At 38.3% G+C, this 18,006-nt stretch overlaps 2 protein-coding genes across 2 annotated transcripts in view; one reads left to right on the top strand and one right to left on the bottom strand.

The window, feature by feature from the left end:
* Nucleotides 1–17,011, bottom strand: part of LOC136866121 (uncharacterized) — a 65,304-nt gene extending 48,293 nt beyond the window's left edge. The window contains exon 1 of the mRNA XM_068226613.1: nt 16,706–17,011. Coding sequence (XP_068082714.1) covers nt 16,706–16,905 — 200 coding nt within the window. The 5' untranslated portion in view covers nt 16,906–17,011. The remainder of the gene's footprint in view (nt 1–16,705) is intronic.
* Nucleotides 1–18,006, top strand: part of LOC136866120 (centrosomal protein of 135 kDa) — a 670,869-nt gene that overhangs the window by 293,378 nt on the left and 359,485 nt on the right. The gene's annotated exons all lie outside the window — the stretch shown is intronic.

Below are 18,006 nucleotides of genomic sequence, written 5' to 3'. Positions count from 1 at the left end.
CTATATATATAAAATAACTTGTCCTGACTGACTGACCGACCGACCGACCGACCGACTGACTGACTCATCACCGAGCCAAAACTACTGGACAAAAAGAAATGAAATTTTGGGGATATATTCATATTAAGATGTAGGCGCTCGCTAAGAGAGGATTTTTGGATATTCCGTCGCTAAGGGGGTGAAAAGGGGGGTGGAATTTTAAAATGAATGTATCTATATCTCAAAACTTTTAAAGTTTATAGATGTATAAATTGGTATTTAGGATCTTCTTTAAAAATAAGGTAACACATATTTTTTTGTTTTCAGAAAATCCCAATAGCAGGGGTGAAAAAGGGGTTGAATGCCTTTAATCAGGATACCGGTACTTATATCTCAGAAACTGAAAATATTACAGACATGAAAATTGGTACTTTTGATCTCTTTTAAAAATAAAGAAACACGTACTTTTTGTTTTTGGAAAATCCAATTAATGGGAGGGTGAAAAGGGGGGTGAATTTTTAAAATGAGTGCATCTATATCTCAAAACTTTTAAAGTTAACAGGTGTTAAAATTGGTATTTAGAATCTTCCTTAAAAATAAAGAAACACATATTTTCGGAAAATCCCAATAGGAGGGGTGAAAAGGGGTGAAAAATGGGTTGAATGCCCATAATGAGGATACTTATATCTCAGAAACTGAAGATATTACAGACCTGAAAATTGGTGTTTGGGATCTCCTTTAAAAATAAAGAAACACGTATTTTTGTTTTTGGAAAATCCAATTAATGGGGGGGGGGGGGGTGAAAAGGGAGTGAATTTTTAAAATGAGTGTATCTATATCTCAAAACTTTTAAAGTTTATAGATATAAAAATTGGTATTTAGAATCTCCTTTAAAAATAAAGAAACACGTATTTTTTATTTGTTTTCAGAAAATCCCAATAGGAAGGGTGGAAAACTGTGGAAAAGGGTGAAATAGTGGTTGAATGCCTTTAATGAGGCTACTTATACTTAAGAACCTGAAGATATTATAGACCTGAAAATTGGTGTTTGGGATCTCCTTTAAAAATAAAGAAACATGTATTTTTGTTTTTGGAAAATCCTATTAATGGGGGGGGGGGGTGAATTTTTAAAATGAGTGTACCTATATCTCAAAACTTTAAAAGTTTACAGATGTATTTAGAATCTCCTTTAAAAATAAAGGAACATGTATTTTTCTTTCTGTAAATCCCAAATAGGAGGGGTGTAAAAGGGTGAATAATGGGTTGAATGCCTTTAATGAGGATACGTATATCTCAGAAACTGAAGATATTACAGAACTGAAAATTTGTATATGGGATCTCCTTTAAAAATAAAGAAACACATTTTTTTTTTGTTTTTGGAAAGTCCAGTTAATGGCGGTTAAACAGGAGTGAAAATTGGGATGAATTTTTTGAAAGACTATATTTACAGAATATCTGAGAAACGTAAAATGTTACAGACGTAAAAAGTGAGTATTTGGAATCTCCTGTAAATGTAAACATAGGTGATTTGTTTTTGGAAACTCCACTTAAGGGGAACTAAGAAGGGGTGAAATTTTAAAATGAGAATTTCTACAGTATATCTCAAAAAACTTGACATGTTACAGAAGTGAAAAATGGTATTTTTTAATTTCTATTAAAAATAAAGAAACGTGTGTTTTTAGTTTTCGGAAATACTACTTGGGTGGAGGATGGGGGTGGGGGTAAAAGTGACTGAAAATGGTGTTGAATTCTTTTAATTAGGCTACTGATATCTCAAAAATGAAGATGTTACAGACGTGAGGGTTCGATCCTGGCTCAGTCCCGGTGGTGTTTGAAGGTGCTCAAATACGACAGCCCCGTGTCGATAGATTTACTGGCACGTAAAAGAACTCCTGCGGGACTAAATTCCGGCACCTCGGCGTCTCCGAAGACCTTGAAAAGTAGTTAGTGGGACGTAAAGCAAAAAGCGTTTTGGGGGGAAAACCATCTTGGGGGGGCGGGAGTGAAAAGGAGTTGAATTCCTTTCATGAGGACACATACATCAAAAACTGAAGAAGTTAGAGTCGTGATAATTGGTATTTACAAGATCCTTTACTATTAAAGAAACAATTTTTTTGCCGGAAAATTCACTTAGGGGGGGGGGGGAGGGGGAAGAGTGTGAAAGGCAGTGAAAAAAAGTTAATTATTTTTACGAGGATACTTATATCTCAAAACTGAAGGTAATAGACGTGAACATTGGTGTTTGGAATCTCCTTTACACATAAAGAAACACGCCTTCTTTACTTATTTTTTTTGGGGGGGGGGGGTAAATAAAGTCAACGGCGGTGGGGTGTAAAAGGAGGTGAGACCAATTGATTTTACTGTTCATAATGTACTTATAAGGAGCCTCCGTTGCTCAGGCGGCATCTCGCCGGCCTCTCACAGCTGGGTTCTGTGGTTCAAATCCCGGTCACTCCATGTGACATTCGTGCTGGACAAAACGGAGGCGGGACAGGTTTTTTTCCGGATACTCCGGTTTTCACTGTCATCATTCATTCCAGCAACACTGTCCAATATTTCAATTCATTTGTCATTCATCGATCATTGCCCCCAGAGGAGTGCTTCGGCAGCCGGCACAATTCCTATTGTCGCCGCTAGATGGGGCTTTATTCATTCCATTCCTGACCCTGTCGAATGACTGGAAACAGGCTGTAGATTTTCGATGTACTTATTCTGATCATAAACCGATCATTTTTAATCTTTCCTGGGTTCGTTTTCAACAGCCATCTTTTCCTTCGGAGAACGTTCTTAGATTACAGTAGATTCTCCTGGCATATAAATAAAAATTTAAACACATTTGAAGTAAACGATAGGAATGAGATTGCCCGTCAGATTGTTCACCTCTGTAATAAGGTCAATAATGGACGGAAGTATGTCATTCGTATCGCCAGGAATCCTGCACACTTGCCTACCCGCGACAATGGTGCTGGTCACATTGTCAACATTGACAGATGTAATTTACCGCCCAGTAGCGGTCTTGCATCTTGCTGTGGGGTCCAGAACATCTAATAATAATAATAATAATAATAATAATAATAATAATAATAATAATAATAATGTTCTGGACCGTCGTCAAATGTGCGGAGCGCGCTGGAAACGGGTCCTGGATGGGTAATGACTAAGAATGGAGTCCGGCCGCGGGTTCAGTACCGCCAAGGCACCCAAGACGACACCACGCCGGATCTCCTGAAGGATTTGATCCATATTAAAACTGCTTGTAGGAAAAGATGGCAAAGATTTAGCGACCCAACTGACCAGGTGGAATACCTGGACCCAGCCCGAGAAGTACGAAATCGGTTGCTGGAAAGAAAGATTGAAAAATGGGAGGAAACTTGCCGTAATCTATTAGAAAACGAGTCAGATCGCGATTTTCGGCGGATTATATATCTAAAACAATAAGCATTCAATTATAAATTTCATTATAATACCGTAGCGAAGCACAGGTATCTTGCTAGTTGGATAATATTATATTTGTTCGACCGTACTATAATGCGCTAATTAAATGAATATTTGCCCCAGTTTGTCCTCTTGAATTCCAACTTTATCTTCATATTGTGATCTTTCCTACTTTTGTAAACGCCACTCAAACTTATTCGTCTACTAATGTCATTCCACGCCAACTCTCCGCTGACAGCTCGGAACATACCACTTAGTCGAGCAGCTCTTCTTCTTTCTCTCAATTCTTCCTAACCCAAACATTGCAACATTTTTGTAACGCTACTCTTTTGTCAGAAATCACCCAGAACAAATCGAGCTGCTTTTCTTTGGATTTTTTCCAGTTCTTGAATCAGGTAATCCTGGTGAGGGTCCCATACACTGGAACCATACTCTAGTTGAAAAAATAACTGCCTAAATGTTTAGAATATATCTTTCAGGATTGTGGTATAATCTAGAATACAATAATAATAATAATAATAATAATAATAATAATAATAATAATAATAATAATAATAATAATAATAATAATAATAATAATCGTATGGCCTCAGGTACCGTGTGCAGACATTTCAATTTGACGCCATCTGGCTGTCTGCGCGTCAATTTCGACGTTCCGTTTTACTCTAGGCCCCCACTAGATGGCAGACCGAATAAACCGAAACTCTCTTGGGCGTCTATGGCTGAGATTTAATGAATTTTGTCGGGTAAACACCAAATGTGTCACCAGAGATCTTTTACATGCCGACATCGTACGACATGGAGTGTCGAATGGACTTTTTTCCGCCCTTCAAAAATCCGACTACCTCTGCCGGGTTTGAACCCGCTATCTTGGGATTCGGAGGCCGACACTCTACCGCTGATGCACAGAGGCAGCTATCTAGAATACAAATAAGTGAACAAAATGTATGTAAATCACTACTTTTGAATGTTAGGTTAAGAGTCAAAGAGGTCAAAGAGATTATGTTGAAGCAATACAGAGGGGCTAGAATTTCTTAGACCGGAAGTGACAACATACATCACCAGTGAAAACTGTCAGTGGGAGATTTTTTAGTTCTACTTGAATCGTCGTGCGGTATCAACGAGCTAGCTCGTTGTGCGGTATACTACCTTGTTTGTGCGGGTCAGTTGTGCGCGGCAGTGGTAATCGTGTTCGCTTATGTGTAGTGAAGCAGTGTGAACCATGGAGACCGACAGTGGAGGAACGTTAGTATTGTCCGGGTCTAAATTACGAGTGGAACGTGAGATTGTCGTACTCGTGGATGAGGAATCCATAACTGATTCACCTAGTAATACGAGACAAATGCAAGGCTCTCAGTCAACTGAGACTGATTCACAGCGTCGTAATACGGAAGTGTCAGATCGTCCTAATACAGAACAACTTAACAAACAACCCGAGGTGTCAAAAGTAGTTCCCCGCCCCCGGAATATTATAATCGCTTTCACCATGGACCATATGTTGTATTCGTGGAATCCAGTAACTAACAAAACATCGGTAGTTTACACCCTATGGCACTTGGTCGTCGATTCTATAACTAAGTTAAACGTCAAATCGATCCAACGTAAGGGACGAAATAGACTTCAGGTCACTTTCCATACGGCTTCTCAAGCCAATGCCTTTTTGAGTAGCCCTATTCTTGAAACCCTAAAAATTAAAGCCTATATTCCATCTTCGCAAGTGTTGCGAGTAGGAATAATTCGGGGAGTCGAAAAAGGTTTAACTAATGAAGAAATTCTACAATACTTGGAATCTGAAGTACCAGTTAAAAGCGTTCAACGACTTAATCGTCGCGCAATTCAAGATGGAGAAACCCAATACCTCCCCACGGGTTCTATTAAAATAGTTTTCAGGGCACAAACGCTTCCATCCCATGTTGCCTTATATAAGGTTTATATGGAAGTTGAACCCTATACTTTTTCACCAATCCGCTGCCGCAAATGCCAGCGCTATGGACATGTAATACGACAATGTCAGGCCAAAAATGCACGTTGTGGAAAATGTTCTCAGCAGCATGAAACCCAGGCTTGTACTGAGCAATTCACGCAATGTGTTTACTGTAAGAAAAATCATGTTACGGGTTCTTCAATCTGTCCTGAACACAAGTATCAGGTTCAAATTAAACGGTTAATGAGCACCGAATATCTGTCTTTTCCAGAAGCTAAAGCTCGAACTGCCCTTCCAATTTATCATTCTGAGCAACAGGAAAATCAATTCCCTCCGTTGCCATCGAATCCTCCATCCCCCCCAACATCTAATCCCCGTAAACGTAAGTTTACTCAGGTCATCATGCAATCTCCCTCTCCTACACCTGAGCCCGGCTTTGATAATCAGGGATATTTGGCCATACTGCGAAATGAGCATTTGGTTCCAGTCAATTCTATCCCATCAACAAGTACATTGCAGCAACCTACGCAATTACCATACCCATCAAGTTCGTCACAATCTAATGGGCAGCCACTTTCTGCAGCCCCACAAGGCATAAATTATCCTCCTACGAAGGAACGACTACATCAGGAAATCCAGCAATTGCTAGTAATGTTACTCCAAAGTATGAGCCATGAGCCACAGATACACCATGTTCTATATAAACTAAGAGATCATATAATGAACATTCTCGTATGATTCAATTATTACAATGGAATTGTCGAAGTGTCACCTCTAAACGACGTGAATTACAAATTCTCATAAATGAAACACAAGCTAATATTTTCTTACAAGAAACGTGGTTTCAACCACATTTTTCTTTCAGATTAAGAGGTTATCAAGTATTCCGATATGATGGTAATGGTTTTGATGGAGTAGCCATATGTATACAAGATTCACTACACTTCACACAATTATCTTTGCAATATATTATTCCACACACGTATGCAGTAGGAATCATTCACCATAATACTTGTTTTATAAATATTTATTGCCCCCCTCGCATTTACGTTACTCAAAATCAATGGACGCAATTTTTCCAGCAATTCGCACAATTCCAACACCTTTTTATTCTCAGTGATTTCAATTGCCACCACACCGATTGGGGGTGTACAGTTGACACGATAAAAGGCTCCAATTTACTTGTTACCTCCAATCATCAGAATCTGTTTATTTTAAATGATGGTTCCCCTACCCGTTTAACTCCGCCTGGATCCCCACCCAGTGCCGTGGACCTTACATTATGCCGTACAAATATGGTTCCTATAACCACCTGGCACACATTATCCGACACCTACACGAGTGACCACTTCCCAATTGTTATAACATATGGGAATCGGCCAATAACTTCCCAGTATACGCCTCCTTCCTTCACAAGTAATGTCCGATCCTATAAAAATTTCAATATTTTAAATTATCAATCATATCTCAATCACATTCTACAGCAGGGACACGAGTCACCTATTACCTTTTCAATATTACTCCCTTATTTAACCCAATATTTAAATATGTTTCATCTGTGTAGACCGCTTAAGGTAACAAACCCCCCCACAGGAGTACGAAATAAAATGGTGGGATAAAGAATGCCACGATCTCATTCATAAGAGAAAACAATTATTTAAACAATATTGCCAATCCATGACCCAGCATCATTATTTCCAGTTACGAAATCATATAGCAAAAACAAAGCTTGTCTTTAATGCCAAAAAACGAAAAGCTTGGCAATCCTTTATTTCTGCTCTAACTCCCCAGTTACCAGTCGCGAAATTCTGGAACGTTATCCGCATGATAACTAGAACATTCCAATACCAGACTCATTTTTCATATCCGCGACAAGTTTTAGAAGACTTTCTATATACCCTCGCCTCAGTATCAGTAAATCCTCCCTTTCTACCTAACTCAATGGACAATTCTCGTCAATTTACTTCATTATTAAACCCAATTACATATAATGAACTTCAGTCTGTATTATGCACCGTTAATAGTTCATCACCAGGACCTGACGCCATTACTTATCTTATGCTAAAGGCCCTTCCCCCCCACGTCCAACTTTATTTACTACAATATTACAATGGTATTCTTGAGTCGTTACAAGTACCAATAACATGGAACGATTTTTTCATAACCCCTATTTTGAAACCCACAAAACGACCTACAGACCCTTAAAATTTTCGTGGCATTGTACTGGGATCATGTATACGAAAAGTTTTCTGTAAAATCCTCATGAAACGAATGGCATGGTTATTAGAACATCACTCGTTGTTACCTAAGTATCAATTCGCTTTTAGACGTGGTCATAGTACACAGGAACCTATAATTATTTTCCTACTCGATATTTTATTAGCAAAATGGCGGAAACAATCTACCATTGCAGTTTTTTTAGATATTAAAGGCGCCTATTACGCTGTGTTATTGCATATCCTCTGGGAGAAATTAATTATTTATGGATTCCCCATCAGATTTCTTTCTATTTTAAATCAACTATTCACCAACCGTCGGTTAACCATCAAATCAACTCAACACACAATTGAAAGCCGATATACATCACAGGGATTACCACAGGGATCGATATTAAGTGGAATTTTGTTTGCTCTTTATATGAAAGATCTAGAATCTATTGTGACACCGCATGCTCGAATTCTAGCCTTTGCGGATGACTATGTCATTTATTTTTCCCACCCAAACATTGACAGTTGTAGAGCCACAATCTCTCATGTTTTGAGTTTAGTTTTTTGATGGTTAACGACCCACGGACTTTCTCTTTCTTTAAGTGTGCAGCGATGATTTTTACTAATAAACGAACCTTTGATAGAAGTCCTATTACTTTTGATACTTATAGCATCCCCTTTGTCCCACAACACTTATATTTAGGCGTCTATATAGACCAAAGACTTACATGGCAACCCCAAATACAGTATTTAATTAGGAAATCTGATCGCTATATCACCATATTACGAACGGTAACGAAACGTACATGGGGAGCTGACCCCTTGTCAGCATTACAATTATATCGTGCAACTATCCGTTCCACACTTGATTATAGTGCACATATTATCGATCGTTTACAATTTTCTGCATTACGTATCAGCATGGGAGCCCTATGAACAACACCTACTAACGCTTTATTAGTGGAAACTACAGAAGAACCGCTGCCCATTCGAAGGATAAAAATTTCGAAAAAAATTCTACTTAAACATATTAGCAGATCGAACTCTCTTATCGTCCCCAAATTAAAATTATTATATGAATACTATCAACAGCGACCTCCACCTAATCATCAGTACCCCGCCATATATATGGTATATGCTGAAATGCACCATATTGCTGAGATTATATAACGAACACCACGCTTAAATATGTACTCATATAGCTACGATATTCAAACATTCCGTCCATCAATTATCATTGTACGTTTTGATTCTTCGAATAAAACAATGCATGCACCTAACCTCATACCATACGCTCATAAGAAATTTAAAAGTTTAATTACTTCACCAGATTATCACATTTTTACCGATGGGTCAAAGTCGTGTACTGGAGTTGGAGCAGCATTTTTTGATCCACAAACACAAACTAGCTTTAAATATCCGTTGCCTAATAATTTAACTATCTTTACAGCAGAACTATATGCCATATATCAAGCTCTATTATATGTCCAACAATTGCATTCCAGAAAAATAAATATATTTAGCAATTCTCAAAGTGTGCTACAAGCTCTACAATCTTTCTCCCACAGTCAAAATACATATGTCTATGAAGTTAAACATCTCCTTTATCAACTCGAAACATCTGGCTTTGTTATAACGTTATTATGGATTAAAGGACATAGTCAGCACGTAGGCAACGACATGGCCGATATAGCAGCCAAAGAAGCTAGTGCAGATACCACGAACTTATTACAAATCAAAATTCCGGTCTCAGATTTCCTTCCATGTATTAAACACGAAGCTCAACACACATGGTACACACAATGGCGTATATCAGCTGGTACGAAAGGCCAATATTATTACCAAATTCAACCGAATATTCCCACACTCCCGTGGTTTGCAAACGGTAAGTACACACGACGTCACATCACTAATATAATTAGATTACGCTTTAATCATTCATTAACCCCTGTATACTTATCTCGATTTCACATTACGATTGACCCAACTTTTTCCTGTGGAGAACCTTATGGCGACAGCGACCATTTATTTTTCCAATGCCCCCAATATGCACACTACCAGGCAATTTTAATACAGAAATTAATTAAAGAACACGTACCTTTACCTACACGACTATCAGTCTTGCTGTCTCAACCTTCTCCTATTATCATTGCTATTTTAAATGAGTACCTTGATAACACTCATAGCCCGCCTGGTGGCCATGATCGTTAAGGCGCTGAAGTCTAAAACGGTCTAACACCGAGGTTAGCCGGTTCGAGTCCCGTTGGTCGAAAAAATTTTCACCATCAGAATGTTGGCCGGCAGGGTAGGGGAGGTGGTGGTATACAATTTCTAATCACTAGATTGCGTGCCAAAAGCCTGGATTAAATTCCAAACCTCTCCGCAGTGCTCATATGGAGTGAGGGCATATGACGCTGTTGATGGTGATTCGTCCGTCGGATGGGGACGTTAAGCCTTGAGCAGACCCCTTGGTGCTATTCGACAGGAGTAGGCTATGTGCCGGCACCGGGTTTCACCCTCTCCCTACTATCATATATCACGTCATTCATTTCATCTCTCATTAACTCCTCTGATGAGGTTGACGTCAGGAAGGGCATCCGGTCATAAAAAACCGCCACGACAAATTCATCTCACCTCATACCCGACCCCGTAGGGAAACGGGACAAGGGCTGGACAAACAAACCTTGATAACACTCATATCAAATTGTAGTTACGCTGTAGATTTTCAGTTGTTTTTTCCGACATGTTTGCGAAGTGGCATTTCTATACGTTCCTGGTGAGTGTATCTCGCCCCAATAGTTTTCCTTAGTCCTAATCTTGTACAGCGTATTACGTTTATGCTGCTAAAGAACCATAAAATATCTGTGTATTCAAACTGTGTATATAGTGTCATACTTTCATGGATCTACACACAAAAGACACAATAGTACCTTTTTCAGTTTGTCTATCTAAGTGTATTTGTGTCTAAAACGATAATTAATTATGTAAATGTGTGTTGATGTAATACAAGTGAAATATTACCTTGGACTTGTGAGTGGGAATTAATATATTGAATCCCAAATAAATATCCTCAAGACAAGGCAAGACAAGTGGGAGATTTTATGTGATATATGTTAGCTGTATTTTATGTATTTATATATAATTTAGGGAATTCCTCGCTGATATTCTGTTCTTGTACATTAGGCCTACGTTTTATTATTTTTATGTGGGCAGAAGTAATATATCTGAGATTTCTTGTATGTTTTTAGTGGATTTGATATCTAAATACTATACCTGGCTCATTATTTGTTTGTTTACCTTGATTGTCAAGGGCACAGAATCTGTGCTTAAAGAACACGTTATAAGTTCGTGTGTTTGTATATTCATATAATATTTATTTCCAAAGTACTAACTGTATGTATTGACTTATTTTTATGATTTTGAGATTGTTTATGACCATGTATATTAGCTTTTCTGGTGCAAGGGCAGTGCTTTCATAACCTTACTTATGATGCTATAGAGCGAGTTCGTCGATCAAATTCATTATTCTAAATCTGTCAAATAGGTGTATGTTTCTTACTAAATACCCCTGAATGTATACATTTGGTGCAGTTCCTATGAATCTCGGACAGTCAGTCACAACATACAGTAACTAGTTCCTATGTGAGGTTACAAATCTGGCATGGATGTCAGCTCATCGATGGACATGACAAAGCCAACGACTCAACCGACTGATAATCTCCAGCAATACTCATTCTGTGGGAAGTCTTTTAAGTCTATAAGAGAGGTTAATATACATATCAGTCAAGCGCTTCCTGCTAAATACCGAGCTAAATGAGTAAGTACCGGTATTACGAAGCCGGGAAAACAAGACGTGATGTGGTTGGTCAGCGATCATATAAAACTAGTTCCAATCCAGGACGAGTTACCAAGAGAGACAAAGACAAACAAACGGGCAAATATTTGTGTCATTTAACTCAGTTCCAGTCTTACAATCAACGTAGGAAGACACCTTTATATACTCCAGACGGAAATTGCTTACATTCATATTTTTCCAATCTCTTTTCCAAGCCCAATGATAAATTGAGACCAGAATACCCTTTGAAAGTTAACAAAGCTGAACGTATCCAGCAAAACAAAGGTTTTGACGACGTTGTTTCCAAAGAAGGGGTAAATGCTATAATAAAAATACTTTCAATAGACACAGCCAGTGGTCCTGATCACATCACTGTAGGGATATTTAAGAACGGAATTGTCTATGAAATCATTTCGTTGATTGGTACTAGAATGCTGCAAACTGGCTTTGTACAATCCGCTCTGAAAAGAGCCAGGACAGTTCTCATTCACAAAGGTGGAGACAATGATTGTCCAACAAACTGGAGTCCAATAACCATCTGTAGCATAATTCAGAGGGTAATTGAAAGAGTACTAGACCATAGGTTTTGTCAATACATTACTTTCAATAAGAACCAGAGAGGGGTCAGCCACTCCCCAGGTACACATCTAAATACATCAATATTAGAGGCGGTTTTACGTTTTATCAAAGTGAACAAACATGACGCCTACGTAGTGTTTTCAGACATCAGAAAAGCTTTTGACAATGTGGGGCACCTCCATCTTCATTCAACAGGTATTTCCGATAAATTGACCAATCTTATTATGAATTTACAAGAAGATAATAGTACACAGATTGAAACACGAAACCAGAAAACTGATCCCATTCAGTTTAAACGTGGTATATTGCAAGGTTCTCCACTATCTTCTGCTCTGTATAATTTAGCAACAGATCGTATTCCTGCAGAATTATCTGAGGAATCTATTACTAGCCAGCATGGTTTTCCTCTAATCAAAGAAGAACAAAGATTGACAATCATGAGTTTTGCAGATGCCATGGTAATCATCGGTAACAGTATGGAAGCAGCACCTGAACTGACAAAAATTGCCCTACAATGATTTCGTGAAATAGGCCTCAACATAAATGCTTCAACATCTGTAACTGTATGCAGCAAGAAAGGGAAATATTCAGACGAAAACCTCAGTATAAATCAACAAGAAATAAGAACACAAGCCTGTGGTGAATCAGTACGCTGTCTAGGCATTCATTTCTCCGCCAAACTGTTATTTTACCATCAAACTACCCCGAAAAAACTACAAGACTGTGTAGAAATTCTTGTTAACTCACTTTTGCTGCAAGTAGATCAGAAATTCCAAATTTTAAACTGTTCAGTCACTCCAACACGTATATATCCATTATAGGCAACACCTATGCATAAACTTCCACAAAAGTTTTTATCTGATGCAGATAAGATAATAAAAAGCACATTGAAAGAAGTCCTTGGTCTCTTCTGCGACTCTTGGGAAGCTCCACTTCAACGTATAAACATCTATCAGGTTTTGAGCAGAGAGAACAACCCGTATATAAATTGCAGAAGGGACCTTAAAGCAGAGAGTTATGACTGCTTGAATCAACTTGGTATTGAAGCGACTGACCTAATCATCAACAGTCGCACTCAATTTCCTGATACCAGTATGGTTCGTACCAAATTGCGAGAACATGAATTTTTGCACTGAGTGAATTGCCTCATGAGGGTAAGGGTGTCACATTATTTAAGGAATACACACCAATTAATAAGTGGAAATCTGACCACCGTGGTCTCTCATGTTCAGAATGACTCAAAGCGATTAAGATGACAGCTAACATTGTTGCAGTTCGCTCCCTACCGGGCAAGTCCCAAGACAACACCCTCTGTCGACGTTGCCACAGAGAGCACGAAACACTTGCCCATGTCCTGGGTACTTGTCCATTTGGAGATGTTTTAAGCTATAATCAACACCACAAGATTCAACACGATGGCCGGCGCCTCAAAGAACGAGGCTATATGGTCTACGAGGAAGTGTTTGAATTGGTGGAAAATGGAAGCACCAGACAAATATATATCATTGTCTTTAAACCGGAAAACAAGAACGGAATGATCATTGACCCAACGGTGCGATTTGAATCGCATTCTGGTCAAATGGAAGAAGTGGATTTAGAGAAGAAGAGCATTCATGACCTTACAGTCTCGAATTATAAAGAAAAATATGGACTGCAAAATATATCAGTCACATGCTTGATGGTGGGAGTCCAGGGAGCAATTACTAAATTCTTATCACAGTTTTGGACTTCATTAGGTTTAGAAAAACATCTTTTGACAAACAGCAGTAGCTGCCATCCGCAGTTCAATATTAATTTTAAGAAACCATTCATACAGTCGATAGCGTCATGTGCATACTTTTTGCTTCTTAATTCCTTTTTTGTACTGTATGCGAAAGACATTTCATATTCTAATGTTCATATGATTTATTACATGGTATTGTTTTATAACCTGTTAAACACTGATGGTAGGTTTTGTATTAAATAAATCATTGTCCTAGTGGCAACCCTATAATTAGGGAAGTTATAAAAAAATTGAATAATCATACATGGAACAATCCTCCAGCTTTGAAAACAGCAGTCCAAAATGGCAATTATGGCTGTCACATGTTTCATCAAGTTTTGAAAAGCAAGATCTAATCATCTGCAATACATATTCATTAAAAAGAAATAAATACTCATGGTTATTTTGTTTTGTGCTGTTACTTGTGCAGCTCATTCCAGCTACATCTGTTCATTTTCTGTGTTAATGTATTTTGTATTGAGGGTAAAATCTCCCAATTGAACCCCTGCTCCATGCAGGCCATGTGTTAAATTAATTGGGAACAGTCGTAGTCATTATATATCTTGCCTACCATCTCTCCGAGTAATTGAGAACATCATCCTTTGAACTTCAAAGCTGGATATTTTTCAAACTATGTTCTACTATGCTGGATCATGTAGTAACTTCTGATAAAATCATTAAAGGTGTAATATCAATATTTTAATTTCATTGATGTACATCTTGTTACCTGGTACTTCTTGTTAAGATAGTTTGTTTTAAGATTTTATCAAAGTACACATGGTCTTGCCGGCTGCAGAGTAGGTTTCGGCCTACACTCCTAATGACTAACCGAGCAGAGGACAGGTAGCCACAACTCTACCATGGCTCTACACCTCTGCATTTGGGAGACGGATTGGGGCTGGTCCCCACCATTGGGTTTTCTGTGGTTTTCCATTCTCCTGCCCTAAACAAATGCCAAGACAGTTGCCTCCCCATTCAGGGGAGGAATGAAAATAATTTAGTAGTAATAGTAGTACATACATCACTGAACAGAGTTGACTCAAAAGAAAATTCTCATTTCAGTATTCACCTCATGTGTGAGATACACAGGTAGGAAATTACAGAACATGACTGGTTTGATCTGGCACTGTGTATGTATTAAGTGGATTTTCTTTTCTTTCTGATGATGTAGGGAAGAGTGTGTGTTTACAGTGCCATCTGATATGGGCTAGAACAAATTTGTAACTTTCATATATCTGTCTCAGCCTCATCATTGGCTTTGACATGATCAAAGTGACCAAAGTACAAGTAATGCTAGTAAAACCATTCCTTCTAAAGCCAATACCTGTGGTGAATGGTGTTTAAGAGTTGCTCATAGGGTTGGTTGGTGTGTGTGTTTTACTGGGCTTTGACAAACTGATATGTAATAACATCTTATGGCTCAGTGGGAAAGCAATGAGGAAATTACCTTACTTGTTTCTCTAGTATGCCAATGGAGTGATGCTTAGGCTTTCTATGACAGCTGATGGCAAATCTGTTGAGGATCCAACAATCCTTCTGGCTGAGTACTAAACATAACTCTTTTTTTTTAACTGTGAGGTTCTTCAGTCTGTCTGACATGTTGACTTTGTAGACATTTTGAAATCCCCTTATCATGCACTTGCTACATATGCTTCAAATAAAGGCAGCAGGGAAACATTTCCTATTTGTGTTATGATCTTATTTTTGCAAAGAAGTAGAAAATGAAATACTGTATTAAATTTCTAGAATATCGTGATGGAAATGCTATTTCAGAAATTTGCTGGAGAACCTTAAACCTACGGAGCAAGTGGCTGTGTGGTTTGTCACGTAGCTGTCAGCTTGCATTCAGAAGATAGCAGGTTTAAGCCCTACTGTCAGCAGCATGAAGATGGTTTTCTGTGGTTTCCCATTTTCACACCAGGAAAATGCTGGAGCTGTACATTAATTAAGGCCACGACCGCTTCCTTCCCACTCCTAGCCCTTTCCTGTTCCATCGTCGCCATAAGACCTATCTGTGTCGGTGCGACATAAAACCAATTGTAAAAATAATAATCATAATTTTGGAAATAACGAATAACACCTTACTTACTTATCGAATAGACAAATTTCTTCAAATCAAACGTATGAGATCAAAATGGTAGCAAGTAGACAAAGACGTCACTGAATTAGGATAACCTAATCTGCAGGATAGAAATATAAACAGAAAAACTGTTTACACAAGGGGATTTGAGGAAGATAAGAAACCTGGTCGGAGGAACAGAATTTCAACAACTGATGAAAATGAAGAACTATTGGGTAGGTAGAAAAGCTAAACAAATGTTGATTCTGCGTAGTTCTAAGTGACCCATTTGCACAGAATAATAATTTTATATGACAATTACTAATCTTGGGCAACATCATAAAGCAGACCCTTCAGTGAGGGTGAGCGTCATCTGCTGTCTTTGGAAGACAGTGTTGTGTGCGGTGTGTGAGTTGCAGAAATGTTGGGGACAGCACAAATACCCAGTCCCTGAGCTGAGGAAGTTAACCATTTAAGATCAAAATTCCTCAAACTGGCCAGGAATTGAACCCAGGACCTCATGAACTGAAAGCCAAGACTCTTACCACTCTGCCACTGAGCCAGTCTATATATTGTATGAATGCATAGAAATCAAAAATATCTGCCCTAAATTTTTTGTGAAAATTTGAGAATTGTAGTTATGACATACCCTATATTTACACAAATGTCTTTTTTTTAGAGTATATGCTGGTAATTTACAATCATCTCTATTTTTGTCATTTAAAATTGCTATTTTCATCTTCATTCTGCCATGCACTTCCATGTTCCATAGGATGAGATGTTATCAGAACATTTCTTGTTAAATTAGTATTCTTCAAAATATCTCTTCACCTCTTTAGTGCTTCCTTAGAATCTGTGGTTCTTTAAGATCCTGAATTATCCAAAATATTACTCAAGAATAAAATGAGAATGAATTCCTGTCATACTTGCTACTGTGTGATGCTCCTTTCTTGTCTTGTATGGGTGCTAAATATGATCCATTTTGGCATGGTCCTTGAGTGAACAATGGGTAACAGGGTGAATCCATGTTTGTCTGAGCACTGCCTGGAGGACAACGACACTCAGCCTCGCCTGTGATGCCTGGTGCCAGCTCCATAGAGTTGGGACATGGTCCTTGTGTTCCCATTGCGAAGATGCGATAGCATTGACCATCTCCCGGCCAATATAATAGCTGCCAGCCTCCAGGATGGACTGCACAAGGATTGCGTGCAGGATCAGCCCAGCGTGGTGGCAGAACTACTCCCAATACTGTCCTCAGCACCAGTAGTATCAGTATCACTGGCACCATCCCTTGCTGAAATGAAAAGCAAATTTATTCTGTTATTACTCAATGATTAATTACTTGATATAGATATGAGGAAGATATGATGAGAGTAAAATAGAGGGGTGAAAATTACTGGCCATCCTATCATATGGGGCTAATTATCTCATTATTTTTCTTCTTAAAATAATAATCACAACCATGTCATCATACGTTAACTCCAGCTATAGATATTTGTTCATTTATTTCTTGGCTTGTACAGTAGCCAATTATAAGAAAATGAAAAGTGTGTAATGCAGAAATGTTTACTTGGAGAAAGATTAAAAAATTTGGAAATTTTCATGAACTTCAGTAAAATCTGTCACAAAATAGGTCACAGCTGAAACTGCTAGTATTTAGTCATAAGTCTAATGCAGAGAATAATGTAAACTGGTATTGTCCTTGGGAAATTTATAGCAGAAACAAATAATTAGTTACTTTTTTACTTTATTTCCTGTTTAATGCTGGACTGGACAAATCCCAAGCACCTGGTCACGGGTGCTTAAAATTTATGAATGAATGGTTAACCTTTTAAATGCTGAGTTAGCAGTTGACTGATACCTCAGTGCTGAGTTTTTTTCATTTGTATGTAAAAAAGTTTGTAGAAGCCTGTGTTTAATTTACCAATGGAGTTATTAGTATTAAATGTGTGTAAGTATTGGTTCTTTATAAATTTAATGCAAATAGAAAATCCTACACTTATGTTCAATATTATTTTGAGTTCTCGTGGACCGTCTATAGACGGGCGTAGCAGTGCTGGACTGGCTGCGTCAGCCCGTCTATAAGCGGGCGTAGCATTCATCGGGTAAATGAAAGAGTTTGTTTTCTCAGGAAACTCGTGAGCATTGTTGCAGATCGGTTAACATCAACTACTTCATGTGAAGAGGGAATACTATGAATCTAGTCGAAAACATGTTGAGATCTTCT

This window comes from Anabrus simplex, chromosome 3 (genome assembly GCF_040414725.1).
Source record: "Anabrus simplex isolate iqAnaSimp1 chromosome 3, ASM4041472v1, whole genome shotgun sequence".
NCBI lineage: Eukaryota > Metazoa > Arthropoda > Insecta > Orthoptera > Tettigoniidae > Anabrus > Anabrus simplex.
Note: the sequence above shows the minus strand (reverse complement) of the source record. Positions and strands in the feature narration are given on the sequence as shown.